Raw genomic sequence first — 27,445 nt, forward strand, 5'->3', positions numbered from 1 at the left:
AGCTCGACTCTTGATGGTCCGCCGTCTGCCCTGGTCGTCTGCGAAAGAACATACCGATATACTATTACGTGTTAAAAGATAATAAAAGCACTGGGTAGGAATGCTAGTGTCAATAAATTTATGTGGTTTCTTTCGGAGGCTCTTTCACTTGTCACTTTGGATATAATGGCTGTACTTCTTCTTGTTTAAATCATGGATTATCATTGGATATATATCAACGTATTCTGATAATAAGTTATAGTGGTAGTGGGAACCGTTAGCTCAAGTTGAGAAACGTCTTCTGCATGTGAAAGCAGCGTAATAACATTAACAAGGGAAAATATGTCGCTTCATCAGCCCGTCGCACCCCCGCGTTCTCGCTCTCGGGTTTCTGGACATGGCTCGGCATCGAGAACGATGTCAGCGAATGTTCTTCGCCTGCATGAATCTTTGACGAATCTCCTGGACGAGCAGGACAAAACGTACTTCGTTCGTGCACTCAACGATTACAACTCAAAAAGAAATGTCTACACCCTTGTGCAGAACCTCAGGAGTATTCTTAACACCCCCGAGAAGAGACAACTGTTCGTTTTATTGGGGAAAGTAATTCCGTCTTCTGATCAAACACTATTTTGGCAACATGTTGATACGTTGTGCATGGGTCCTGGTGGGGTAAAAAGACCACCAAGTGTTACTAGCTCTATAAATGGATCAATGTCAAGACCTGAATCAAGACTCTACCAGCAATCCACAAGGACTACAGGAAGGTCATCTTCCTTGTTACAGAACCAGCATCAATCAAATCTTAACCAAAACTCAGAGACAAGCTTTCAGCATGAAAACTACCACCAGGACTACCGGGAGAATAACCATCCTCATCATCACCTTCAACATCTTCAACCCGGTGGTGAGGAGTTACACGGAAAGGTTGCAAGGAAAACGTCGGGTGCACAGTTTCCTGTGGACCAGAACAGGGACCTGAAGAGAATAGTTCTGAGGAACTCCGAACAGGATGGTGTCGGGTTGGGATTCAGTATTAGGGGCGGGGCAGAACATTCTGTGGGGATCTTTGTTTCTTTGGTTGAACCTAACAGTTTGGCAGAGAAGCGAGGCTTGGTTAAAGGAGATCAGATTATGCAGGTCAACGACATTCCATTTGAGAAGGTACTCCACTCTGATGCTGTAAAGGTGAGAATATTTCATATTTTTATTAGGAGCAGTTAGAAGTCATAGAAATCTGTAGCAGTAGTCATAGTAGTAGTAGTAGTAGTAGTAGTAGTAGTAGTAGTAGTAGTAGTAGTAGTAGTAGTAGTAGTAGTAGTAGTAGTAGTAGTAGTAGTAGAAGTAGTAGTAGTAGTAGTAGTAGTAGTAGTAGTAGTAGTAGTAGTAGTAGTAGTAGTAGTAGTAGTAGTAGTAGTAGTAGTAGTAGTAGTAGTAGTAGTAGTAGTAGTAGTAGTAGTAGTAGTAGTAGTAGTAGTAGTAGTAGTAGTAGTAGTAGTAGTAGTAGTAGTAGTAGTAGTAGTAGTAGTAGTAGTAGTAGTAGTAGTAGTAGAAGTAGAAAAAGAAGTAGTAGTGATAGTAGTAGCAGCAGTGTACTACTACTACTGCTTCTACTACTACTACAGCAGCAGCAGTAATAATACTACTTCTACTACAAAGTATCTACTAAGAACTAAGATACTTTTTAGTAGAAATAGTAGTGGTAACTATCATTAGTGAGTACAGGGGTAGTAGATACTAGACCACTTTCATGAACTTAATTAAATTCATAAAAGTTTTGAAAGTAATGCACAACAATACTAAAAAACATAAATTTTGGCAATTATTTCTAGTATGTTGATAAAACCCACATAAAAAGATTTTTTTTATACATTAATCAAAAGTCCACCCCAACAAAAAGTTATAAAAAGAGAAAATCCAATGAGCTCAACACTGAAAATTTCATCAAAATAGGATGTAAAATAAGAAAGTTATGACATTTTGAAATTTTGCTTAAAGGTCAACTCCACCTCAGAAAAATGTTGATTGGAATCAATAGAGAAAAATTTATTTCTAGTAGGTTAAGAAAACCCAAATAAAAAAGATGATTTAAGTGTCTGGAAGTAGTGGTAGTAGTACTAGTGGTGGTGGTGGTGGCAGTGGTGCTGGTGGTAGTATTAGTAGTACATGTAGTAGTATAATTAGTAGTAGTAGGAGGGGTATTAGTAGTAGAAGTAGTAGTAGTAGGAGGAGGAGGAGTAGTAGTAGTAGAAGTAGTAGTAGTAGGAGTAGTAAGAGTAGTATAGTAGTAGTATAATTAGTAGAAGTAGTAGTAGTAGTAGTAGTAGTAGTAGTAGTAGTAGTAGTAGTAGTAGTAGCAGCAGCAGTAGTAGTATTAGTAGTAGTAGTAGTAGTAGAGTTAGTAGTAGTAGTAGTAGTAGTAGTACACGTTGACACCTAGTAGTAGTAGTAGTAGTAGTAGTAGTAGTAGTAGTAGTAGTAGTAGTAGTAGTAGTAGTACATAAAGTAGTAATAGTAAAGTACAGGTAGTAGTGGTGTTAACAATCTTCAATAAATGTATGAAGATGCTACTACTTTTTCTACTACTACTACTACTACTACTACTACTTCTACTAATCTACTACTTCTTCTACTACTTCTTCTACTACTACTACTACTACTACTACTACTACTACAACTTTTACTCTTATTAATAGTAATGATGATGATGGTGGTGGTAAGAAGAAGAAGTAGAATCTCATCAAGATAATAATGATAAAGACAATGATGATGATAATAATTTAATATTATTATTAATGATAACAATAATAATAATTATTGTTATTATTGCTATTATTATTATTATTAATGTTTTCATAATAATGATAATAGTATGTTATAAATAATGGTATAATAATTCATCTCTAATGATACAAGACAATGTTAAAAATATAATGGTTAGACCTTAGTTCATGTTAGCCTGCAGAGAACAGTTTTACAAATAATTTCTTTGATGGCAGATCAAGATGTGAAAATAAAATTATCATTACAATGGTATAATATGATAATTTATCTCTAATGTTGGAAAAAGATGCTACTACTTCTACTACTTCTACTACTACTACTATTACTACTTCTTCTACTACTACTACTACTACATGTACTACTACTACTAATTCTACTACTACTACTACTACTGCTACTTTTACAATTACTTCTACTACTTTTATTGTCCAATTACATACATGTTCATCCTACAATCAATGTTCGAGGGGAAAAAAGTCCCAAGTGTTTCAACATTGTACTGCGCAATAAACATGCATGCAACCCTTTTGTTGTTTTGAAAAAAATTAAATTTCATAATGTATTTCAACTTCGAAATATAGTGTCAAAGGCTTAAAACTCATCTCAAACATTATAATACACTCTCCATCAAATTGATTAAACCATTTCATTTGCCTCTTGAGCTTAAATTCATTAGATATGTCAGTGCCTGCCAGGTTGTAGTGGATAATTTCCAAATGTAAACAGCGAAAATAATAACCCAAGGATGAAACTATCATTTGAAATAGACAGCACCCGCTCGCTGGGTCGTGTACCGCCATACAAAGAAAACACAGCAGTGCTACTGTAGAGAGCTTGCACGCAAAGCGACATGATGAAAGCCTCGTAGCATTTTATGAGTCACACGTTGCTATGGCGATGCCACCACACAGTCATGGTGTGTGTATTGGTGTCCTTTCAACCAATAAGTATACCAGTCAGAAACCTTGCAATTATGCTGAATTGTAAGTGCTTACAAATTTAACACATAGCCATTTGAAATATAGGGTCTATATATATACTTGTTCATCATACATTTACACAAAGGTAGGCCTACATGTACAGATGAAATACAAGTTAGACTTAGGTGTTTCCAAAGATGCATTTTGCCTAAAAATAACTTTGCCTTCATAGACTGGAATCTGACAACATTTGTACATACTTTTTATAGGACAATAAGGAAAAATGTCATATTTCACAAAATAACATCTAAGAAATAGTGAGTGTAATTTAACAAAGCAAACGTAAAAAGTATTCTCTCAAGTTACATCCATGTATTTTATATCAGAAAATGATTAAATTGAAGTGTTATGTAGTTTAGTAACCTTATAAACAAAACATAATATGAGAAATACTGTAAGTTTCATGTTTTACATTCAAAATTGATTTTTATTTTTTTTTAAGTTATGCTTGTTAGGATTTTCTCTTGTTATTCAAGTCAACATATTGACTTAAATTTTGGTTTTTATCTCCCCAAAGTTTCTGATACAGTGTACTGTACATGTCCTAAAACTTTTATGATGTATGAATACAAAGCTGCTACATGTAACTAATATGTTTTAAAGATATTATTATGTTTTTCATAATCAAAGTGACAAAATATGATTTTTGTATTGCAAAATGTGTTTTTTGTTTAATTTGATTGGCATGCTTCAGATGTGTAATTTATCCATTTTTGTACCAAAATATTTTCTTTCCTTCAAAATATTTGAATTATGGACCAGTTTGTTTTTGGGTCAACAGAGGTTGGCAGCTCTGTGAATATAGATCTAAAAGAAAGCAAGGCCAGTGTTTTGGAGATTAACAGTATTTTCCAATTTGACATATAATTAATTTGGTCATGTTCCAGACATATAACACCAAATTCTCAGTCATGAAATGGGCAAAAGATTTATAATCTTAGTAGCTTTCTAATACATGTACATATGTTTTCTTTTTTTTATTACAATAAGATATTACATAGAGTATACATGTGCTAAATTATCTCAAAAGTCAAAATCACTTTTCGTGTAGAATCAGTGAGCTGATAAGTAGATTCACTCTTCAGATGTTGGTCTACTTAGATGTTACCAGTAGTGGATCCAGGGGTTAGGGGCACATCCACACAGTTATGCCCCCCCCCCTCATCTAGAGCCAGGAAAATATTTGAAGTGGAAAATGTTGGGCATGTAATTGAGACCTTTTTTTATTGTCAGATTTTTTCTTAGAACAAAAATGACCCCCCCCCCTTGAAAATCCTGGATACACCCCTAGGTTATACTCCAATGTTATTGTTAACAGCATACATGTAGAGCTTTTGATGCTGTATGATTTTGACTTGATATTCTTTTTACTTTCACATGTAATATTCATTCTGATGATAAGTGAATTTGGATTGTGTTCCGACTCCATACATCTGCCTGCCGTTAAGTCAATAGGACTGATGAACACAGTCACAAGACCTCAGTTGTGTAAATATTTCATTAAAACGGAATCAATAGACACAGCATCTGGTGTGACCATCCTGTGTTCAGACGAAACAAAACCTATTATGAAAACAGTACACAATTATTTTAAACAACCCAAAAGTTGGTTCAAGTGTGAACCCACCAACTGTAGATTTATAAAAAAATAATTCTTGCATGCTATTCTGTTTTACCAAACAGTTGGTTTATATTTTTGTTAAAAGTTTTTATTGCGTTTTCATAATTTTGTATAAAAAATCACATACAATTAATACAAGTGATTTGAAATGTATAACAGAATAAATAAATAAGAAAAAATAAGCAGCATACACACTAGTTTACATTAGAAGAAGTACAGCTTATCAACAGATAATAAATGATAAATATGTAGTGAAAGCAGTCACTTTGTCTCTTCTAAGTATTCTTAATCCCCTATAGTATAGTAAAGGCAAGAATGCAATAACAGAGGGATTTAAAATCAGGTGATTCACCTATAATATTAAAAAATTAACAAAATTCCATCCTCAGAAAGCATATTAAGATTTTCTTCAGTTACAAAAATTGATAGAATATCTTACAACTTAAATCTCCATTTCCGAAAATGGCTTGTAAGTTTATTATGTTTCTTGGCAATACGATATTCAATATCCTTATTAGAGGTCAAATATGCTTTATAACCGTCAAAAGTTGGTGGTTTGTTCTGAAATTGGTTTATATTTTAACCAACCAGGTTGGTTAAACAAATGTGTGGGAGTATATGGCTATAGTAGTACTTTGAGCCAACGAACGTTACGAGGGAAAACCCTTAGTAGATTACTTGATTGCATAAGAGGTGATGGTCATTTTTAAGATATGAAATATTTTTAATATCAGTACTGCGTTTTCTTTCAATCACTAGACATGTAATAACAAATTGACAGTTTAAAAACATTAATAAATCCATTATACACAATTAATTAACTTCAATTTTGGTATTTTAAGGGCAAGGACAAAGGGGGGGGGCACATGATTGAGAAAGTGTTTATTTCCCAAAGGGCCAAAAGAAAAAAAATAAAATCTGCAGTTGTTATGGTCAGGGTTCTAACAAATGCAAGGGTTTTTTTTTTCATGGCAATGTACCCTCTATCATGTGCTTTGATTTCATAAATTCAAAGCACTTTTAGTGCATATATTCATATAATAACTGGAATAATGACTGACACTTTGGGGGATTAACCCAAACTTAAAAGAGAGTTGTGTCTGAACTCTGATCAGTTGACGTTTTCTACTCCTCTTGCAGACCTTCCTCTGATCACAACTGTTTGCTTTCTCAGTAAAACCTTGCTTAATTGTGATGTAAATTGGACAAGTCGGATCCTATTCTTAAAAACCTTTTGTCATAATGCAAACTGGCCTGTTATGGTCTGTGGTTTCTCGTTACTATTGTTGTTCTTCAATATACTAAGACCCCCTATCTGAAATAAATCAATACTAGATGGAAGAAGAGCTAGCACTAGAATAGATAACTTAACAAAGTGTGGTACATGTATGTAGTTGAATAATGAGAGGTCTACCCAGTAGGTTCTTGTTGAATAATCTTTCATGCTGCTTACTGATTCATTAGTATTCTTAAGCATCATTGATAAGATGATGAGAACAAGTTCATACATAATGCAGGTTATCAAAGTATAAACTAGAAATGTTGTGCATACATGTACACTCTTCATCATATAATGTTTCTTCTTTCTTTCTCTCATTTGTAGACTGATAACAATTTACCCTTTTTTCTTCATGTTTTTTTATATTATTTTCACTTAAGTCTTCATGAAAAAGATTTAACTTCAATACAATATCTAAAGTATTTACACACTAATTGTAATTTGACATTCAATTTCAAATATTATTTATGCAAACTAATTCATGCATATTATGTCTAGGAGAATGTATTTTTAATGAATATGTTAATGTTAATGCAAATTCTTAGGGTTTCATTCACAAAAGGATATGTTTATTTCCTTTGATTCCACAATGGTGTTTCTTTTGTAGTTTCTGGGGGCTTACAATTTACTTTGTATACAAAGTCTATGACCAAGCCCTACATGTGGTAATGCATTTTCAAACTATTATAATTGCAGATTACAGACTTCATAGAAGAACTTGTTAGAAAATATATATTAAATAGGCTTCTGTAGTTCGTTAATATCAAAAGATCATTTTTATTGGATAAAAAACAGTGACAGAGTAACAATAAGAAAACAATTCAATCTTACTCTCACTCTTCATAATCAATTTATATTTGACAAATATTATTAAATTGTATCATATTATGTTGGATGTACATGTATACATGTACGTGTCTGAATCTGTAAATTTATGAAATTAAGTTTTAATAAGAATTTCCATAAAGAACAGAAAAATAGCTACAAACAATAATACTGTGAGTACAAAATAAATTCCTGAAAGACAAATAAGTCCTTTACATGTACTACTTTAAAGATACAGCTTTAATTTAACAGACACTAAATAATAGTCTGGTTTTATTTGTTTCACAGATATTGAAGACAGTCAAGAAGCTGGTCCTGTATGTGAAGAGTGTTGGGCGTGTGCCAGGTTCATTCTTCTCACATCAAACCTATACATGGGTGAACCCAGAGGGGCGCAGTGTATCCCCTCCACCAGACATAGATCCTCTTGATGGAAGGATGATGAGTGATACCAAGAAGAGCAGTCTTAACCTCCTCAAAAATGGCGATGAAAAGAAGGTGAGGTGTCAATGGTGTTAATATGGAAAAGAATGAAGTCACAAGGGTGTTAATTGTAAGGAAAAGATATATATGCCAATGGTATTAAGTGTAGGGAAAAGATTGAGGTGTCATTGAGATTGAGATGCCAGAGTGGAAGAAAAAGATGGAGGTGTCAGTTGTGTTAAGTGGAGGAAAAGATAAGATGACTATGGTGTTAAGTATAGTGAAAAGATTTAGATGCCAATTGTGTTAAGTGTAGGGAAAAGATTGAGGTGTCAGTGGTGAAAGTGTAGGAAAAAGATTGAGGTGTCAATAGTGTTGAGTGTAGGAAAAAATTGAAATGCCAATGGTGTTAATAAGTGAAGGAAAAAGGTTGATGTGTCATGTGTCAGAGGTGTAAAGTGTAAGTAAATGATTGAAGTGCCATTGGTGTTAAGCATAGGAAAAAGATTGAGGTATCAATGGTGTGAAGTTTGGTGTTAAGTGTCAGGGAATTGGTGTTAAGATTTGGTGTTAAGTGTCAGGGAATAGAAGGCAAGGAGCCATTTGTGCTCCAGATTATGTAATAAATAATACAGTTATGACACTTGAAATCAATGTTCATGTGCACATCACCCATGTTGTGTTTGTGAAAAATAAGGAAATCTTTAAAATGTTGTAACTTTCTTATTTCAACTTTGTGAGCATTTTAGTGATACCTTAGTGGTTGTCTGATTTCACCCTTCGAGATGTCGCATTGCACCCCAAAATGAATGGTTTGAAAGTGACTGGTTATGCAATATAGCATAACATAGGGGTATCATTATACATGAGCTTCAGTACCTGTTGTAAGACATGACCTCAATTGCCCAACAAGATATAGAAAGGTTACAAGGAATCTTTCCCTCCAATGTTCAAAATTCAAATGTCCCATTTCACACTGGTCTCCCCAAGTCCATCGTAGCAAAATGTTTAAAGCAGCATGTTACATGTAGTCCATCGACTCCAGAGTCACTATTTTAGGCAATGAGCTCACTTCAAGAGTCAATATTTGGCCCAGGGAGTATGGAGTGTCAGAATGTTTGCCAAGCAGGATTTATGCAACAGGTGTTATCAAGACAGAAAGTACACTCTTACTTACTGTGTGCTCATGAACTTGAAACGAGCATTATGAACCCACATGTACAGTGTATTAAAAGTAAAGGAAAAAAACAAGCTCTCTGAATAGGCTTTTGACAAGTGTTTAGAAAAAGACATACAGGTGCATTCTGATGTCTCCCCCACCCATACAATGTTGCCGCGGACATCATGTTTTTCTGTCTCATGTTTGTTGTTGCTGAAGTCTACAATTTGACTGATTAACCTCAAACTTTATCAAAGTATGCATATAGGATACTTTGAGGGTATCAAGGTCAAAGGTCATTACATAATACATACCCAAAAGTGTCACAATTGCGTAAAATAGCATTTTGAATTCACCTGATGAATGTGAATGTTCCATTCAGGAGGTTCATTATTTCATGCTCGAAAAGTCCAAATACCAAGATTCAAGTTTAAAATCGTGAAATGAAGGTTTCTTTGTTAAACGGTTTGAATATATAATGTTTTCCCTTAGTTCCTCACACAACAGTTTCCAATTCCAGTACCATTACAAAGGTGTAGTATACAGTGCGTATCAAAAAAAAGTTTACACTTTGAAAAAGCCCTGGGAATTAAAATATATACAACATGTTGGTAATTTTTTCACATATAATATTGGGTTTGAGTCTCATCTATCCAAAGAAAGTAAAAGTTTTGACAGAATGTTACACTTGAGTGAGCTCTGTCCATTTTTGTAAAGCTCGCAGAAATCTGTTTGTGCAGAAATGCTTGTTTTCACGCTGTGTCAAGGGGAAAGGGCGAAATCAAACTTACTCTGCGAAACATTTCTCATACATTTTCCTTGCACTTTCAGTCAATTTAGATAAAACGGATACATTCAAGCATTTTATAGCAATTTTGCCACCCAAATTGAAATTTCAGCACTTAGTAAGCACAACCTTTACCCTTTTTGTGCCAGCTGGATCTGAGGACATAACTGAATCTGAACAAAAGTTTATATCAGACATCTTCAGCATTTTTCACTAAGTTTTTATCATTTAAAGTGGGTTTACATTTCATTTTTCATTTAATACTTGTTGCTCCACATTTTTTCAAAGCTTGGCAATGATTAACAAAATGAAAATCAAGCCTTAGCCATTACATGTAAATCACAGGTCAGCGTCACGATGGCTTTGGTGTGTGGGGGAGTTGGATGGGGCGCAATGCACTCTTCGGAGTGTTTTGGGCAAGGAAACAAGTTTAAAAGGGTAAAAGATATCTTCAAATAAATTTTACTAGCTAAATTCTACATGTTTTTTATGATTAAGGTCAACTTTTGTTCGCATAACTATTTCAAGGTTCTGCGCAAATCATTTTTCACTAACTTTTCAAAAGTAAGTGGTGCTCACTCAAGCGGAAATATTTCTCGTCAGTTTTATCGTCATTTACTTAAATGGATCTGTACCAATGTTAAAATGTGGAAAAGTCTTCAGAATATTACAAATGTATAATTTTACAGGGTTTTTTCTAAGTGTAAACTTTTTTTTGATACGCACTGTATATAGCACCACATTGTGTCACACTGGCTTGTCGAAGCTTTGCTTGCTTTGCTTAATTTGCTTGCATTGTTCATTCATTTCGGGAGTGTTCACATACCTGCTGCACTCTTAAAACTATTGGGTAAAAATGTTCCATGAGGGTAATTATGTATCCAACCAACATTGGGCATTTCTTTTAGGCATTGTTATTTATCCAATGTGATGGAAATTTTGCTCATTCTAAAGTAATTTCTGCTTATATTTTAACCTTACTGGACAATATGCTTCCCGCATTGGGTAAAATACTGCCCAAAATTGGTTGGATACATAATTACCCTCGTGCTGGTAAAAATTTTGCCCAATAGTTTTTACAGTGTGCGGTTGTATTAAAGAAAGAGTATGCCTTGTCTGATATCTCTTCTATGGTATGGTGGCAGCAGTGGGATCAACACCATGTCAAAACACTTTTTGATTTATAATTAGGTTACTGGTTGGTTTTGTATTGTTTATTTTCAGGTTAATGTTGTAGTGAATGAAGGCGAGAGTCTAGGTTTGATGATCCGTGGAGGAAAAGAGTTTGGTCTTGGTATCTACATCACTGGAATTGATGCATACTCTGTCTCAGAACATGCTGGTCTGAAGGTAAGTCTGAAATGAAACAGACGAATATACTTGGGAGCTAGATTAAGTATGAATAGTAATAAAGCTTAATAGGAATGCTGTCTTTGAACATACATGTATACTTAAAGGAAACCAAAACCCAAGAAGAGAAGCAATCTTATTGGAAAGAGTAAAATGAGAGGAACAATTTTAAAAAAAGTTTCATCAAAATCGGTTATAAAATAAGCAAGTTATGGACGATTAAAAAGTCTTGTTGTACTTACTAAGTGGATCCTCAAATTGGCAAACATGCTTCAAAATGGCTGATTTTGTGGACAACTCTCCATTTGTTTTTTCACATATTTTCAGATTTTCCCCTTTATTTTTACATATTTCACATTATCTCCTCCTGACGTTGACATATATGGTGTGGATTATATTTTCCCATGACATTATGTAGTGCTCAGAAGGAGGCAAGATGCAATTTGAAAGATGAGGAAAATCTGAAAATTTGTGTACAAAACAAATGGAGATTTGTCCACAAAATCAGCCATTTTGAAGCACATTTGCCAATTTGAGGATGCCCATAGAAAGTACAACAAGAGTGTTCAAACTCCCATAACTTGCTTATTTCATAACCGATTTTTAAGAATATTTTTGTTTAATTGTTCCTCTCATTTTACTCTTCCCAATAAGATTACTTCTCTTCTTGGGTTTTGGTTTCCTTTAAAAGGTTTTTGGTGCCTTTCCCATTGAAGCGATCAGAATATAGAAATTTTCTTGCATTCTGAAATTTCATTATTCTCAAGGTTATTTAGAAGACATATGTAAATCTAAACATTTTGATCCAAACAGAATCAAAACAAAATTTATTTTGGTTTATAGTTTCAAAAACAAAATAAGGTTCATAAATAAGAGAATAACTATGCAATCATTACCCTACTGGACTATCCAACTTTTGAATATCAAATATAATTTCATTTTTGTAATAACATATCTTTAGAAGTTCAGACTCGAATCTTTTTAATCTTCTGTGGAGTCAGGTTGGTGATTAAATGCTGTAACTGACAATTGTAGAGGTGTTGTGGCTCAGTGGATAGGTCTCAGGACTTTGAACCACAAGGTCTGGGGTAAAATCCTACTGCAGCTCTTGCATCCTTTGGTAAGGCGTTCATATGCATTTGCCAATCTCCACCCAGATGTAGTAAATGGCCACCCGGTAGGAAAATATTCCTTGAATGCTCGAGCACCTGATAAGAATAGCTGTGCTAACGCTGTGTTAATAGTATACAGCACTTAGAAACATTGTATTAATTGCTATATAAATGTTGCATGTTATTATTAGTAATTGTAATGTTCTATGAATTCAGGTTGGTGATCAAATCCTGGACGTCAACTCTCGGAACTTCCTTGATATCGAGCACCAGGATGCAGTGAACATACTGAAATCATCCAAACTGATGATGATGACTATCAAGGATGTCGGCAAGTTACCCTATGGTCGAACAACAATTGATCGAACACAGTGGTTAACCAAGAACGAAGTCAAGAACTCTCCCCCTTCCTCCAGACGGGTAAGCAGAGATGAACTGGATGAGACAGACTCCATCTATAGTGATATCCCAGAGAGGCCTTCGGTAAGTTCTTAGTTAAGTATGTGACCTCTTCTGAATATAAGCCTGTTCACGGTTGTAAACTGCGCACGAGCCGAAAAAGGTCATTTGAGATAAACCATGAAGGTGGCTTTCAAATTCACTGACATAGGCTTTTGTGATTTGATGATTATTCATGTATTTCTTTAAAAATGTTCATTTTATCACATCCAAGCTGAAGAGTAATATAGAGCCTTCATAATCACTGGTATTTGACAGTAGCCTAAACAATAGTCAAATGTGCCAAAGGCAGACAAGAAAACAGATTTCCAAACTTTATCCCTGATGTACTATTCTAGTCACCTGGGGAGCGTTTCATCAATATTTTCATCCGACAAGTTGTCAGATCTGACATCTTTCCGTGATTTCGATTGGCCGAGTGGCACTGTTCCTATGGTAACTGTCGGATAAAATGGGACTTGTTGGATAAAACGTCCGACAAGTCCTTTCATGAAACGCCCCCCTGGTCTATACAATGCCTTTTGCTCTTAGAATTTGAATACTCTACCAGTAAAGCTTACGCAACATCTACATTTGAAAATGAGAGTGCTTATCCTAAGGAAAAATCGCAAAGGTCATTTGAGAAAAAGTTGATCATGAGCTAACCGTGAACTGGCTTATTCATGCATCATTTTTTTTTGGGGGGGAGCATGCAACCCAAGCTGGTTTGATGCGAACAGAGAAATGACAAAAATTAATTTTAAATTTGTGACATCACATACAAGCATCATCCCAATATGTCATATATTTCCATTTGTTTATGGTTCAAGATGACAGAATATTATTTCTCATACGCATTTTACCTGTAAGCATGCTTTAAAGAGAAATTCCAGTAGTTGCAGTTAACACTGATTTCATGAGAAAGCCTGTAAAACAAGGCTTAATTGCCAGTATATCATCGAGGATCTAGATCTGGTACAGTTACATTAACCGGACTTTGTGAAATCTTGAAATCTACGCTGAAAAATGTTCACACCGAAAATCCCCAACACAGATAAGCGCACGTGGGACAATGTATAATTATTGCTTAGGGCGTCGGGCCCGACGCCCTACCCGAATCCCGTGCTTATTTGCTGATTTCTCAGCAATAACACAATTTTTTCCAGAATCCTTTGGCACATGCGTTTTATTTATACCAACAGACACTTTAGTGGTCATTTCATTGGATTCTGTATGAACTCATTTTGATATCGTTACCAAAACTAGCATTTACCTTTAAACAGAGTTAAAATGATTTCCGATATATAAGAAAATATTGCATGGCTTGTGACGTATGGAGGCGCTGCTTGCGCGGACAAAATGAGCTACAGTTTGGAATGAAAACAAGGAAAAGAAATCAATAAACTTCAAATTTGAAAAAGGGGGAATTACATATTTATTTTGGTTCATGGATGCTCATGTCTCCGTGGTAACCAAGTATGAAATCATTCATACAGTGACCCATTACATTATAGGAATTCAGATATAATTTTGCTTATCTGTTTATTTCATGTGTATCTTTATTCTGTTTCGTGAAACATTTGTCAATCCAGCTGTCAAGAAGCAATCTTCTTTTTTACTGAATCTTGAAAGGTCTTTTGTTAAAGTTTCATTGGCTCAGATATTATGTGTTTGCATGGCGATGTGATTAAAGAAGTATAGAGTATGATTATATCTGATTGTTCTTTGCAGTCTGCTTTCAGTCGGGGCATTGGATCTCAAGTAATGTACAATAAGAGTATGGCTGGAGTACAGAACTGGAGCATGCTGGAAGATCAATCTAAGACTCTACTCAGTGAGAATGAAAGAGGCACTATGATGTATTACCTAGAGGAATATCAACACAATACAATCACCATTGAAGGTCTTGTGATGGCCCTATTCGAGTTATTCGATACTCACGCTAAGGTATTGTTTATCTTCAATTACAAGTCACTTCAACTTTTTATTATCTTGCATTAATGCATAAATTTATTTATAGTCTGCCTTTAAACATAAAGAATTTGCTAATGAATAATTTCAGGAAGTGATTCGGTTGATTCTGCTCATAGAAATATATTGGCATTTTGAGATTAAAATTAACAAAAACAAGAGCAATGTTAATAATACACTTAATAATGATAATGATGATATATATTACAGTGCTTTTACATTTAAAGAATATTATTCTAAATATGTTTCATGATGATATGTTTGAATGATATATTATCTTTTCTTTTCACAGTTTTCTCTTCTCTCTGAAATCCGTGCCTTTGTCTTCCCCCGAGACATTGACAGGTTTGATAGTCTTGTCTTAAAGAGAGAGGTTGAGGCAATGAAGGTAAAAACTTTTAAAAAAAAATTTATCCATTTTGAAGCACATTTTGTATACTTTTTAAGCCCAGAAGGAGGTACTTGACTATATTGCTGTACATGTGTGACCAAAAATATGTGTAAAAGGGTAACTTTATAGAGTAAAACATGTATATGTTTTACAGGTTATAATTCTTTAGGGGGCAAATTGTTGGAAAAGTATGGAAAAATATGTGAATTGGGTATAAATCTGATAAATGGACAAAACTTGTTTAGGGTGTGTTTGTAAAACCTCTGGTTTTGCATGTGTACAGCAGTATAGTTAGTCCCTCCCACTGGCTTTTTAAGTCTGCTTCAACAAAAAAGAAAATATCTTTGCAAATGGCAAATCTATACTTCCTTTGCACTGTTGGTAAATCTTAGAATCCTTTTACTTTCAAGCATCCTGGCATACTTTTGATAAAAATGGCCTATAGTTGAAGTTCAAAATTTCTACTTAGTTTTTTTAGAGTTATTATTAGTTTCATTGCACAAATGACCTCAACTTGTATTTATTTGAATATGGACATGAAAGAATGTCAAGTTTTGTAAATAGAACATCTAATAAAGGGCAACATATGAAGGTCATGGCAAATTATAGCTCTATGTTTGTTAATTTTGCTATGTTTCATTTAATTTTATTTCTACATTCAATTGATATAATGAAAACATTTACATGAGTACATGTACATGTATATAATATGTTTGGATATACAATATACTTTTGTTGGCAACCAATAATGCATTGTGTACCGTGATACACTACACTCTTCCTCACCAAGGAAACCTGTAGAAGTTACATATACAATATATATAAAAGATTGATTCATATATTACTTATGTCGTCATGATACATAAATAATACAAAGCAGTGATGTAATTGTATAGTTTTCTTACAAGAAATATGTGATTTATGAATGCAGGAGACATATATAGCTCCATCTTGAGAGGTTATTAGCTTGAAATGATGGCATCCTCATAAAAGAGGGAAATGTATTTTGTGTTGCTAATTGATATTACCACTATCTAGATGAAGCAACTTGAACAGAGATCATGCAAAGATAGAGTAATTATTCTGTTATTTAATATTTCAGGCCAGACAGCGAGGGTATTTCATGAACGAGACATCTTTTACAGATACCTTATCAAACAGCAGTCGCTATAACTCCTGTAGTTCAATTGACTCCAGGCCCCTTACTCCTCCCAGAGTTCCGCAGCATCTTCCACCTAACATCAGGGTAAGTCTGAGCATCCTCACCATTGCATTAGAGTTAATATTCTGGTAATTTCCATAGTAGCAGTGCTCAACAGCCAATCAGAATCAAGGATTCTGTGGTAATTACCATTGGCCACTATGTTACCACTGTGAATAACTTTTCTGCAACAGGGTCCTTGAGGTGCCTTCAGTCCCATCTTTATCTTCTGTTATTCGTTTAGTTCAGACTGTGATGCATTGGAAAGTACATTTTTTTTAGTCATGAAGGGAATGTTTTACATTTTTTGCTCGATTATTAAGTATAATTTCTACCTCTTCTAGTCATTGTTTTCTATAATACCCAGATGTGTAAATTTTTTCTTTAGAGTTGAAAAAAAATTATTCAATATTGCCAAGAAATCCTCCTGCCATGTGGCTCTGTGTTGGTCAACTTAAGAGTATGTTGTGGAAGACACATGTCATTGCACAACACTAATTTTTTATCAAAGAATCATTGACATTGCTTTTTTGTGACTGTTTCTTGTTTAAATCCTTACAAAATATTTGGTTGTAGATTTATTTGAGAGCTTGCAACGTGGTATTTCAAATGATAAGTTGTAGGAATTCGACAAGAGCATTGTGTGCTTTGATTAAACAGTGTTTCATCAGGATGTGGCTGAAGCAAACCTTATATGATTTTATTTTTTACAGGTAACCAACGAAACAGAAGAGAGATATCAGGGTATAGACACCAGGCAGATTAATGATGATACAAATGGTCTTCCAGATTTTGCTCTACCTGTAAGCACACATAATTTCTAATATCACATCACAAAATTATTGGCATTTTTTACACTTTTCAATTACTGTAGGCAAAAAACGAATTTCATATTATCCTGATTGATATATTATCTTCCCGGGGGGGCCACTTACATTGGCAAGTGGATACCATGCGCGACCAAAAAAACACGTAAAAAGGATGTCTTTTTCACGATAGGGCACGTTATGTACGTAACGTGATAAGGGTGTCAAAAACACAAAAATAATGAAAAAAGGGTATCTATTTCGCTAGGAAAATTACGTGTTTAGGGTCGAATTTGCGGGAATGATAAAACAAAATAAAAATGTTTGATAAAGGATGTCCATTTTGCCCCAAAACTTTGTGTTTAGAGTCCGATTTGCGCGAGGTGTAGAAGGTGGGGTCGTACTAAACCAAATAAGCTAAAGCCGACGACCGAAGGACCCGTAGCAATAAAACATTCCTGTACTTGTTTAGGGGTTCATTTCAGGGAATATTTGCCAAGAGTATCGTTTTGTTTCCAATACTTATTAAGGGTAGGGTTTCACACGCCAATACTTGTTAAGGGGTGCATTTTCAGAATATGGCAATTACGTGTTTAGGGTGCTTTTCGAGACCCCATGGTCGCGCATGGTATCCACTCGTGAATGGAAGTGGCCCCCCCCCCCCCCCCCGGATTATCTTATATCATTATTTTGAACTTTAATCTCACTCTATCCACTTGATTTCCATATTTATTTAAGTATGGTAAGGAAAAACGAGGAAATGTCTTATAGCGCTAAATGCGTACTTAGTCAAATGACAGGCATGCCTCTCAACATTATTGATGCCAAACAGTGGTATTGGTTGTGATGATTTGTCAAAAAAACGTTACGTTAAACCCCCGTTTGGAAAAAGACCGCAGTTCAGACTGCAAACTGCGGTATTAGACCCCAAATCGTGTTTGAGATCATGGGGCAGTTTCATAAAGCTGTTCGTAAGTTAAGAGCGACTTTAAAAATGACTGGTGATTATCGCCAATGGTGTGTACCATTTGCTGCAAGACAGGATCACCAGTGGCTCTTAACTTACGAACAGCTTTATGAAACACCCGCCTGATCAACCCTGCTTGGCCAGGTAATCCCCGCTGTCTCCACAGGCCAGATTATGAGCGTTGGGCCAGGGACGAAATGATAAACAACAGATGTGCTATTACGTAAGACTTCTCTGCCTGTAGTAGGACCTTCGGAATGAAATTATTGTATTCGATATTTAATCACGTTTTCAAAGGCATATTGTATTCAGAAATTCAATGTTAGTCCATTTTCAATTTCGAACGAAGAAAATCGACCTCGAAATAAGGAAAGTAAGTGAATAAAAAATGGCGGCATGCTTTGCCGGGGACTGCGCTCAGGCTATTATGTTATCTTCGGACCAAGGTCAAGAAACAGGTGTTTTGATACTTACTTGGGGCAGTAATTGATTTAGAAAAACCATGGAGTAGGTCCATGGAAAAACTGGGGTATAGTGTTCTCAAACGGAGGTTTTCGTCATGATAAATAAATGTAAACATATATTCAGGAGAATCGCAAATTTCTAAAATGTGTCTTTTTTCATTATTCGTGCATTGATAATTCTATGATACTTTTTTTTAATTCATAATTTCATCTTGCGATTTAAGCGTAAATGGTTAATTTAGACTGTCATCCATTGTACCTCTTTGTCTGTGTTTAGGACTATGCCATCGGCTCACCAAGTAGCAATAACAACAGCACAATCACCCCCAACAAGAACAAATCCCACTCCATCCTCAAGTCCTCTTCTCTGTACGCCCCTACCAATGGTTTTGACTCTCCGAATCTCAAGCGTGTGACCGTGGACGTTCACCACCATAACCATTTCAACCAAGAACCTTCTACCAGCAGGAGAGGAGTTGATTTGCTTGGTTTGGAGTCTATGTATCAAGGAACAAAGAGTCCCAGTGAAGACAGTGGTGTGGATGTGAACCTGACAAGCAGTCTTGCTAATCTTGAAAGGTAATAATAATGATAATAGCCAATTTTTATAGAGCGCTTTTCCCAGAATGGCTCGAAGCGCGTTACAGCATATTATTACCCCAGTCATTGGATTCATTTCAATCCCGCTCAAAAAGTGCACAATTTCCACTCCCTGGGGAGCATTCCTTGCATTCCTCGCAGCCTCATTATGGCGCTGGCAAAATCAAACATACAATATCTTTCAGATCCTACCGGGTACCCATTTAGCACCTGGGTCGAGAGTGGCAAAGTGTAGATTAATGCCTTGCCAAGGACACTACACCACTGCTCTTCCCATTATTATGATAATAATGATAATAATAACAGCATTGATATTGATATTAACAAGTTGTATGGTCCAGCGGCTAGAGCACAGGACTCATAATCGCAAGGTTGTGAGTTCCAATCCACACTCTGCCATTGGCTCCACTTTGTTAAAAAGGCCCGAGAGCAGTATCTGTCGTCTATAAGGACAGTCACTATGACTGATTAAGCTAGACATAAAATGTTTCCAAGGTAATTGGTTATACACCAGCTTGGTGTTTACCAGCAAAACGCTGTCCTACCGTGTTCCTGCTGGAGGTACCATAAACAAAAAGATATTAATGATAATAAGTGGTTCTAATACTTACTTTCTGGTGAATCATCTGTCAAGGCGCATCATAGACAGTAAGAGAAACAAAAACAAGGGATGTAATCATAATCGAAGTCATCAACATAGATATGAGGAGAATATTATGACTTCTGTAATGTGCCTGCGATAATACTTGAGACTGCTTCTTTAGACAGTTTATATTTCTAATAGTGCTTTCAAATCTATTCCACAAAACTATATACAAATGTAGGAATACATGGTGAAATGCCAGATATCCAGTGCACTTGGTGTGGTGAATTGACAAGAAGATAAATCAACAAAATAATTCATTATGCAAAGTGTACACTTGGTTGAACCAAAATCGATATAATATTAGATTCAGAAGATTAATGATATTGACATGATTAATTTATGAATTTTAATTAAGAAAATGTATGTATGTATGTTGGTAAATTGTTCATGGCCAGATTGTGGTTGACATAAAAAGTTAGTATATTTTTGACATACAAAATGATGTAAATATAGTTACCAGCTAAATATATTGTAGTTAGTATGTGTACTAGACTGTATTAAATGTATTATAACTAATTCTCATTTTGATGCAATTGTACTTGGAGGTGACCATAATGACATTTATAGGGTTAATTGCTGTGGAATAGTATTGGGTAACAATATGCAGCGCTTAGAAATGCATTAAGCGTTATATAAATGTTGCCTATTGTTATTATTTATTTTAGATTATGTAGGACAACACGGGGGTGCCAAAATAGGCTGAAATAATTTTATGTTTGAGGCCATGGAAACATTACTGTTTAAACCTTGAATAGTGTATTATTTTGTGTTAATATTTTTTCAGTTTCTTCCTTTAAATGTTTTTGTGAAAATACTTATTTTAATCAAAATGATATGTTTTCTTAATGCTAAAGACATGTCCTGGAGATCTGGAAAATAAACTGGAAAAATTATTAGGAAGAAAGATTAAGAATTTAGATCATTTATCTGTCACACTGTCATCGTATTAAGAACCCTAATATTCCATTGCATGATTTCTAACATATTCCTCAAATCATCCAAAGCTAGACTAAAAAGACAACTGCTTAACAATATTGCCATGAAATTATCTTTCCTTGAATCTTGAAGATACAAAATGTCAAATACCCATGGCCACTACCACAATATGACCAGTGACACGGATTTCAGCCCTCGTTCTTCAGAAGAGAGCCCCCGCACCCCGGATAGCAGTGCAAAACCCTCGCCAAGCAGACAGCAGGAAGAAAATACAGAGAAAGTTCAGACTAAGGATGATAGCATTGATCATCAGAGTGATAGGTCAGGAAGCAGACAGAGGAAGATGAGTTTAGATAGTGTGTCTACCGAGAGCTCTGCATCATTGGTAAGTGAAGTGATTGGCATCTATGACTCATATTCAGAAGTCTGGTTTAGTTTAAACTCTGGTCTATATAGAGTTGTGGTTTAACTATGGATAGCCAATTGTGGCACATATCTCTGTAAGTAAATTCTCAATTTACCAACTCATGTGACACTCAAATCATTCATGTCTGGGAATGATATCTGAAATATTTATCTACATCATGAAAGCAAAGAAAAGCAAAATAGTTAAACAAAAGAAATAAACGATATTAACAGATTTAGGAAATATTTGGGCTTCCCATAATTTAAGCACAGAATTAGACCGTGGTCAAAGTGAAACCGGACTTCAGAAAACGGGCCAACGTGACTGCAGACCAAAGGAACCTTTTTAATTTAATTTTTTTAAATTAATTTTTGTATGTATTTTGGTACTTATTTATCTCAACAAAGGAATTTCCAAGAAACTGTAAATCATTGTGCCCTCTACGATTCATTTTGATTTTTCTACATACTGTAAATATTTCTTATCCATAACTTGTATGAAAAATAAACCATACTTTATACATTTTAAATTCAGATTCAAGTCAATAAAAAATGCCATCAGTGGTCAGATGCTCAGTGTTATATCTCATTTGTCTGTAAAGTGTGTATCCAATGATAAGTTAATACCCAGGAATGTGCTGCTTATAGATCTCTAAAATCTCAGTTTAACCTTATCATGACAACAAAATATAATTTTGCAACTTTCAATATAGTTTGAAATCATATTATACAGACAACTGATGGCCCTCTCATTGTTGATATTGTGGTGACAGTGGAAAATGAAAGAATATCTTGTATCCTGCTCATATTTATGCCATGGTCTAGTGGTTACGATTCCTGTCTTTCAATCAGAGGGACGTGGGTTCAAATCCCAGCCATGGCATGTTTTCCTTCAGAAAGAAATCTACCAGCATTGTGCTGCACTCAGTAGGAATAATTCCTTGAATGCACTGAGCACTGAAAGGCAGAACGAGCGAAAGCCAGGGTAATAATAATAATATTGATAATATACAATGTACCTTGGAATAGATTATTTCTAGATAGATGGCGCTATATGAATACCTATTGTTATTATCATTATTATCATTATATGTAAACATCTATAAGCCCCCGTTCAGAATAATGCAATATTACGGGCACCAGTCATTTGATGACTTGGTTTCGTATACCACTGCTGCCACCACGACAGTTAGAAATACAGCTAAGATCTCATTTTGTTGATTACGCGCCTGCCATTTAATGAAGTAATATCAAGATTCGACACAGCTTTAGAAAAGGGGCAAATGTATACACTAGTCATCATGCCATTAACCATCACAAAGCATTAATCTCCAAAGCAAGTGTGCCACAAAGGTCTAGCAATGAAATTTATCCAGCATATAAAGCAAGCACGTACACTACATGAACCAAAGCTGCAACAACATTTCTATTGTATTGAGTTTGCTTATTTTTTCATTCCTGAATTCCAATACTTTTTATAGGAGTGCTGCATGTTTTTGTTTTTGTTTTGTTTTCATGTAAATATTATTTTTAAAATCCTTTTGCAGATTGGAGAACTGATCAGCAGACAGAACAGTAGCAGTGAGCACGGCATTCCTCGGAGGATAAGTGATCCTACTCATGTAAGTCTACATACAATATTATGATGATGATGGTGATTATGATAGTGATGATGATGATGAATATCATGAGGAGGATGAAGATGATGATTATGATGATGACAATAATTGATAAGTTGATTAATTTTGATATACCAATACACAATTTTATTGCTCATTTATATTTTCAGCACACACCGAAAGACCAGCGACGCAGTGTAGACCAAACCAAGAAAGCTAGTGAAACTCTATATGAACTGCGGAAGAACACACCAACATCTCCTCTGTCGGAGAGAACTTCATCAAAAGAAACATCATCCTACCAGAGGACATCATCTCAGAGAGGTGTGGGAGGGAGGCCGCGACCCAACATGCCTCCTCCTCCTCCGCCTTCTGCAAAGGACGATTCAACACATTCTAGTTTATCCTCGAATCTTCCACAACCATCACCAGCTCAATCAATTGAGGACATTCCTTTACCCCCACCTCCTACAGACTTTCTCTCCGCTGCTCCCTTTGACCTACCACCCCCACTGCCTTCTCCTCCTGTCGATAGATTCTCGGATGAGGCACCTGTTCTTCCACCTACCACGCCTCCTCCTCCTCCACCAGAATTTCAGACAGAGGATGAAGATGAGGATGAAATTATCCTACCGGATCCGTCATCGTTTCCATCCACTTCTACCAGTCGTGCTCCATTGGCCAATTTGAATACCTTCAAACCCCAGGTGGGTCACTTTGAATTTATTTGATGACTGTTTCGGGCCATACACATTCATGTAATCCATTTATCAATGAGAATAGTGATAAATGTGATAAAGACATGTGGAGGGTTTACCAAAGCAGGAGACTGGTTTGTAATTATATGTTAACCACTATATTTATATGATCAGATCCTCAAGCTTCAGAGAGTACAAAATGCCGCTGACTGGATTCTTAGTAAAACTTCTAAATATACGCATGTAACGCCTGTTCTAAAAGAACTTCACTGGTTGCCTGTGGTGGAGAGAATAAAATTCAAGATTTTGTTGCTTACATGGAATATTGTGAATGGTTGTGCTTCTAAATATTTTAACAATCTCTTCTCTTAATATGTACCCTCTAGAAATCAGAGATCTTCAGGGACCGGGTTGTTGACAACTTGTAGAATCACATGCTCATTTGGTGAAAACTCTTTTACTCATAGTGCTCCAACTTTGTGGAATGCACTCTCATCAACAATATGCAATGCCAAGTCTATAGAGTCATTCAAAGCCAACTTAAGACATATCTATTCTTATAATCTCTGTTATAATTCCCTCTGCGCCTCTGAATAGGAAACTAGATAGAAGGCCCATTCTAAATGCTATATATTATTAGTAGTATTATTATATTTGTTTACAATCATCAGGGCGGGAACCAAATTCTACAATCTTAGCTTTGCTTTTTAGTGGACCCCCTCATTTCCATACGTATGCTTTACTTTGTATGATTTTATGAATTTTTTAATGATTTACTGTAACAATTTTTTTTTAATATGTGGTAAAGTGTAAAGATCCTTTGCTCATGCATGCCCCACTCTGTAGAATAGCCTTCTTGAATACAGCAAAACATGTATCTCAGTTAAATCTTAAGGTGTTTGCTCAAAACCTTTATATTTTCTTCTCAATACTCTAGTCGCCTTGAGCACTCTAAAGAGTTGATTTGGTGCTTTAGAATTTACACTAGTATTTTATTAATTCCACTCTGATATACGTAGGGCTCATCCACCCCAGATAAGCATAGTGAAGACCTCATTGTGAATACAAGACTAGACAGACCGTCTTACTGTGAAAGAATCCTTGTGAAGAAAACCGCATCTAGCCTGGGTTTGGCAGTCGAAGGAGGCGCAGGAACCAGACAGCCATTGCCAAAGATCATCAAAATCCAGGTTAGTTACCTACCAGACCCTCTCCTTTTGAGAGGCGTAAAACTAAGATAGTCTGATGGGTGTTTCATATAGCTGAAGAATGACTTCATGTATAGTTGTTGATCCCTTTTTGTGCTAAATGCTACAGTATATGCCAATGTAACTGACCTAGCAACTAAGAACGTGTTCCAAGTGTTCGTAACAGCTTTAGGTGGTTTCAAACCGCCTCGATCATAAGAAGCCCTGTTAAAATACGAGAATTTTTTAGGCTAAAAAATACCCGTTAATTATTCCTGCATTCACATCGCCCCGAAACATACCCTTCGGGATAAATTCCTGAAGTCAAGAGCATGCGCAGTGTGGTCTGATAAGCAGGCAAGGCGCGAGATTCAAAACCAATAGCTCAGCAGCCACCCACGGCGCCCGCGCCCAACTACATGCTGGGCTAAAAGTTCCCGTAAATTGCTTTCACATTGCCAAAATACCTGCGACCTTGGAAAAACCCTGCGAAAGTTCTCGTAATTTCGCCAAGTACCTACTATTTAGCGGGTATTTTCTTACAGGGAAATTACGTGTAGTTTGCTTTCTGATCAGGGTTAATTTCCAGATCAGAGAATACCTGGAACTTCGAGGCAGTCTGAAACCACCTTTTGTGATACACCCACCTGGTATTATGACATGTTCATATATCCCACTGCTGCCACCGCAGCATTATTAGGACAATACTAAAGATAGACTGTCAGTCAGAGTGGTTAAGGTATAAGCATTTCATTATGACATAATCCTGTGGTTTAGATTTGAGCCTCTTATTATGACACACTCATTTATCCTGCTGCTGCCACCACAACATTATTAAGACAATACTAAAAGACAACTAGTCACAGTGGTTAAGATTTTAGCATTTATTCAATACATACTCACGCAATGCAACAGCTGCATGGCCAAATAAACATCTGAAGTTGTTTTGCAATATCAACAAATCTGTATAACAGCCTGTAAGAGGGCAGCATACCACTCAATACCATGGCAGAGGACATTGCCGTACCATTATAATATATGTTATATTATTTGTATCTTTTCAGACTGGTGGATCAGCGTATCAAAACAGCAACCTAAAGGTTGGACATGTGATCATAAAGGTCTGTGACCGACCTCTTCATGACCTCTCTCATTCCCAGTCTACCAGAGTCATTGCTGAAGCATTTAAAAACAAGTCAAGCAGCACTATGGAATTTCTTGTTGTAGACTCCAATCGATTTAAACTTTTGTATTAGATTTTTATACTATTTATCAGGCTCCATGATGACATCAAAAACGAGAGAGAGAGAGAGATTAATTCCTTTTTTATTTTCATATTTGTCATGTTATTTGTTTTTAAAAAAATGAGCCAACGGAACAAAGAACCCCATAGCCAATCAAATGTGCAAATTTGTTTCAAATCTTTCTTTAAAGGATTGAATGTACAATGTAAGGTAGGCCTATTATTCTTTTTAATGAATTCCAGAATCTGTTGAATATACTGTTTCATAATTACAAGTAGGTCCTCACTACGCATTCAGATTTTCAATTTATGCCATTTTATCTTTGGTACAGATTAGGCAAGTGATTAGTTTTGAGTAAATATTGAATGATATTGTACTATGCGCAATGACATTATGACTGAATTTATTTGTTTATTTACACCATGTTAAAGTGTTATGTTCAGTGTTTGTGTGTATGCCACTTCAAACACCTGGTGCTAACACTGCATTTATCACATAGTATAGACTTCAGGGACTTTTTTGAAATTGCAGTCAATTTATATGATTTTTTAGTCAATGAAATCTACCATTTGAAGTCATTTAGATAATTATTTTATCAATGGTATTCAATGCCAATTATTTTTTATTTGTGATCATTTTTTATAGATTGATTTTTGATAAACTCTGTTGATTTTTTTTGTAATGATACCAGCAATTTTGAAAAATAATAAATGGCTTTATTATCTAAAGAAGTACAAACATTCTGATGATCAATTGTAGTTCTTTAATACATTTTGCCATGAATGTGTTAATTTATTTGGTATTCTTTTTCATAGTTTGGATGTAAAAAGCTCAACTTGGGTAAGTATGGGGTGATTAAGCATTACGGTTTCTGCAAAAACCTTTTTCACAGTTGTTACTCGAACTGCGTTACAATTGTCAATTATGATTTATAGATATTTTTTATGCATAACTTTATATTAACTGACACCATCCATCCATTATGAGTTTGGAAGAAAAATGCCCTCAGGTTAGTTTACCTCTCTGGCACATAATATTGCCAAAAAGGACTTAAATTCAGCTGGTGCCATTATATATTAATGTTCCCTTAATTTTCTCTTTTTTTAATCTATGACTGATATTTTTATCATTGATTGTATGAAGACAATGATGTTTTTCTAAAACAGTAATTTGGAAAAGTTTGAAGGTAGACTTTGAAGACATGCAGGTAGTTGAAGTGCATTTGAATAAAGGTCTCACAACCTTTGTTGGTCTGAAGTAATGGATCTGAGAACCATTATACTTGGCGTTCTTTTCAATTTCAAATTGCGTCCATAAAATTTATGATATTTTCTATTTGGTGGAATTATAATTTCAAATAGAAAATGGAATTGTGAATACAGTATGAATAGACTGAATAGAGGAAAAAGTGTGTATATCTCTGCTTAGAAAGTCAATATGATTATTGATTTTGTTATTTTTTTGTACATATATCCGTAATTTATTAGATTAGTCATTGATAGTGCACTGACAAATTTTTCAATTGAATTTGAATAAATCATTGATATTATTATTAGTGTTGTTGTTATAATGC

At 35.2% G+C, this 27,445-nt stretch overlaps 1 protein-coding gene across 1 annotated transcript; it reads left to right on the forward strand.

The window, feature by feature from the left end:
• Positions 1-26,872, forward strand: LOC121428531 (whirlin-like). The gene is made up of 14 exons (XM_041625220.1): positions 1-1,167; positions 7,757-7,966; positions 11,062-11,187; positions 12,516-12,782; positions 14,469-14,684; positions 15,001-15,096; positions 16,202-16,345; positions 17,014-17,103; positions 18,815-19,116; positions 20,852-21,104; positions 22,672-22,746; positions 22,914-23,450; positions 24,461-24,631; positions 25,693-26,872. Exons 1-14 carry the CDS (start codon positions 322-324, stop codon positions 25,882-25,884), a joined length of 3,525 nt encoding a protein of 1,174 aa, XP_041481154.1. The 5' UTR covers positions 1-321; the 3' UTR covers positions 25,885-26,872.
• Positions 26,873-27,445: the final 573 nt, after the last annotated feature.

The sequence above is a fragment of the Lytechinus variegatus genome, chromosome 15, assembly GCF_018143015.1.
Source record: "Lytechinus variegatus isolate NC3 chromosome 15, Lvar_3.0, whole genome shotgun sequence".
NCBI classification, from domain to species: Eukaryota; Metazoa; Echinodermata; class Echinoidea; order Temnopleuroida; family Toxopneustidae; genus Lytechinus; species Lytechinus variegatus.

What these genes read in the sequence shown, in the direction of transcription:
- LOC121428531 (XM_041625220.1), top strand. Translation starts at nt 322, where the DNA reads ATGTCGCTTCATCAGCCCGTCGCACCCCCGCGTTCTCGCTCTCGGGTT. An exon ending in ATCTTCCACCTAACATCAGG is followed by an intron (nt 16,346 to 17,013) that starts GTAAGTCTGAGC and finishes TATTTTTTACAG; the next exon opens with GTAACCAACGAAACAGAAGA. An exon ending in TTCCAGATTTTGCTCTACCT is followed by an intron (nt 17,104 to 18,814) that starts GTAAGCACACAT and finishes GTCTGTGTTTAG; the next exon opens with GACTATGCCATCGGCTCACC.